The sequence below is a fragment of the Cydia pomonella genome, chromosome 15 (assembly GCF_033807575.1).
Source record: "Cydia pomonella isolate Wapato2018A chromosome 15, ilCydPomo1, whole genome shotgun sequence".
NCBI lineage: Eukaryota > Metazoa > Arthropoda > Insecta > Lepidoptera > Tortricidae > Cydia > Cydia pomonella.
In genome coordinates, this window is record NC_084717.1 from 14,624,571 (window position 1) to 14,626,860 (window position 2,290).

Sequence of the window (2,290 nt, forward strand, 5' to 3'; positions counted from 1 at the left end):
ATTTCATCATTTGTGTTTTATTAGAAAGGAACAAAATTTAACAAAGATTTGCTAAGTTTTATGAATTATGAGTGTGATTTTGTACTTTAGGAGTGCTTTTCGCGTAGACTTCTTGTCTGGGTTCATGGAATTTAACTTTATACTTAGACAACATTTTCTTAGGTAAATACTTAGCATTGGAACTTTACCGTATCTCAAATGTTGAACGTATTATGGTATTTAGCACGATTTTGCCATCAGATATATCGAAGCGGCCAAGGTGCTCACAAATATCTGAACATCCATTGCCTTTATTTTCAAGGCGCTAGAGTGCGTGTTCAGATATTTATGAGCACTTCGACTGCTCCGATATATCGGATGGCGACTGTACAATACAATACACATACATTTATAATGGCTCCTCTACACGATCGATGGCCCAGCGCAGGCCAGTCCAAGGGACGCATTTATGCGTTAGAAGGAGTAAGTGATATTGCTATCTCAATCCACCGCATAGCTGCGTCCCTTAGACTGGCCTGCGCTGGGCCATCGTGTAGAGGAGCGATAACACGAATCGCAACTATTTTTAAAGCTGGTGTAGATTACTGTCGACTTTATCAGACGTAGACGCAGTAGGTACGTAAAGTACTTATTTACGCATGCAAAATTCTAATGGAAATCAAAAAGTAGGACATCGACTTGATGAGTTATTTGATTTGATTGTTAATTCGTTTCGCTGTAGTGGACTACACTAATAGTTATGTTCCATTGTTTCTTGAGGGTCTAACGTAAAATTATTGTTTTTATATTGAATTATTTACACGTTTCAATCGAGGCCAAATATTTGCTATGAAAAAAATCACATGAAAACAAGATTATGAGCTCTTAAACACTAGCGTTTCTGTGCCGCGTTTTCTCGGCGTTTTCATACAAAATTGCACGCCGCGGAGACGCGGCGCAGCGTGCCGATTAGTATGGACGGAAGAGCGGGGCAGACACGCTAGACGCAATACAAGAAAAGGAATATGGGTTCAACTCAACACCATTGAACCTATCTCATAAATCTCACCACACCGGATACCCTGCAGGCGTTTACTTAACTAAATTGGGTATGTTCTGAAACTTTCCATTATGAACTCTATTGTAATCACAGAAATTATTATAGAATCAAGAACTTTTGTTTAGCTCCGTGGCAACGTTTTGTTCCAAGTTTCGCGTCTGATTAAGAAAGGTCACTCTAAATCTGAATTTTGAACAACTTCCCTTTCACTCTTAGTCGTTCCACAGAGGAATGACAGAGACAGCCTATATTTGATTTTGGAACTTTCTGGAATTCTCGGGAAACCATCAAGATGTTCTTTGAAGAGTTTTGTGTTATGCGTCAGTCAGATTGTATAAGTAAAATAAATACTATTTTGATTCGAATTTTGTAATCAACCGACTTGGAAAAGGAAGATGACGAAGATGTCATCATTAGGTCTTCAATCCCTACTATTTTAATATTTATGAAGTAACCGGTGTCATCTGCGACCCTAGGATACCGGTGAAGCTAAAGGGCCTTGTGTACAAGAGCATCATCCGACCAGTCCTACTATATGGTAGCGAGACCTGGCCTGTCCTCGGAAGACATGTCCAGCAGCTTCACGTCACCGAAATGAAGATGTTGCGATGGATGTGTGGCGTTACGCGATTAGATCGCATACGTAACGAACACATTCGTGGCAGCCTTGGAATTCGTGACGTAGCGGATAAGCTGCAGGAAAGTCGCCTCCGATGGTATGGCCATATAAGCCGCAGACCAGTAGACTACGTCGGAAATAGATGCCTCAACCTCACTGTCCAAGGCCCTAGTTCACGCGGCCGCGGTAGGCCTAAGAAGCGCTGGCTGGAGGTCGTGAGAGCGGACATGGTGGAGAGCAATCTCACATCTGAGGATGCCGAAGATCGGGCAAAGTGGAGAAGATTAAGTAGGAGAGCGGACCCTGGCGCTAGGCCGGGAAAACGCTAGGTTGAAGAAGAAGAAGATTATGTGAAAGTAACTTTGTTTGACTGAATAATATAAGATTTGGTATTTAAGTAGATATAATTTGAGGCCCGAGAAAGGACATAATATTGTATTTATATACATATATAGTAAAAGTGCGGTAATTAGCACTTTATGTGCCTATCTCAAAAATTTAAAAGTCCATATGTTACTCTAAAACGTTATACGATACACGTGTGAACAGGTAATAGGTACTCAATTCCTACCGCGAATTTCCTACTTTTCACACTTGTATCGTAATGTACTATTTCCTCAGTCCCACAAACG

The 2,290-nt window shown here is 41.0% G+C and overlaps 1 protein-coding gene across 1 annotated transcript; it reads left to right on the top strand.

Annotated features, from left to right (window-relative positions):
• Positions 1 to 1,331: 1,331 nt before the first annotated feature.
• Positions 1,332 to 2,006, top strand: LOC133525874 (uncharacterized). Its single transcript, XM_061862285.1, has 2 exons — positions 1,332 to 1,359; positions 1,491 to 2,006. Exons 1-2 carry the CDS (start codon positions 1,332 to 1,334, stop codon positions 1,985 to 1,987), a joined length of 525 nt encoding a protein of 174 aa, XP_061718269.1. The 3' UTR covers positions 1,988 to 2,006.
• The last annotated feature ends 284 nt before the right edge of the window (positions 2,007 to 2,290 follow it).

Excerpts from the sequence above, each read along its gene's own strand:
- LOC133525874 (XM_061862285.1), top strand. The coding sequence starts at position 1,332 with ATGTTCTTTGAAGAGTTTTGTGTTATGC. Across the intron at positions 1,360-1,490 it reads TGAAGAGTTTTGTGTTATGC|TAACCGGTGTCATCTGCGAC; the intron begins GTCAGTCAGATT and ends ATATTTATGAAG.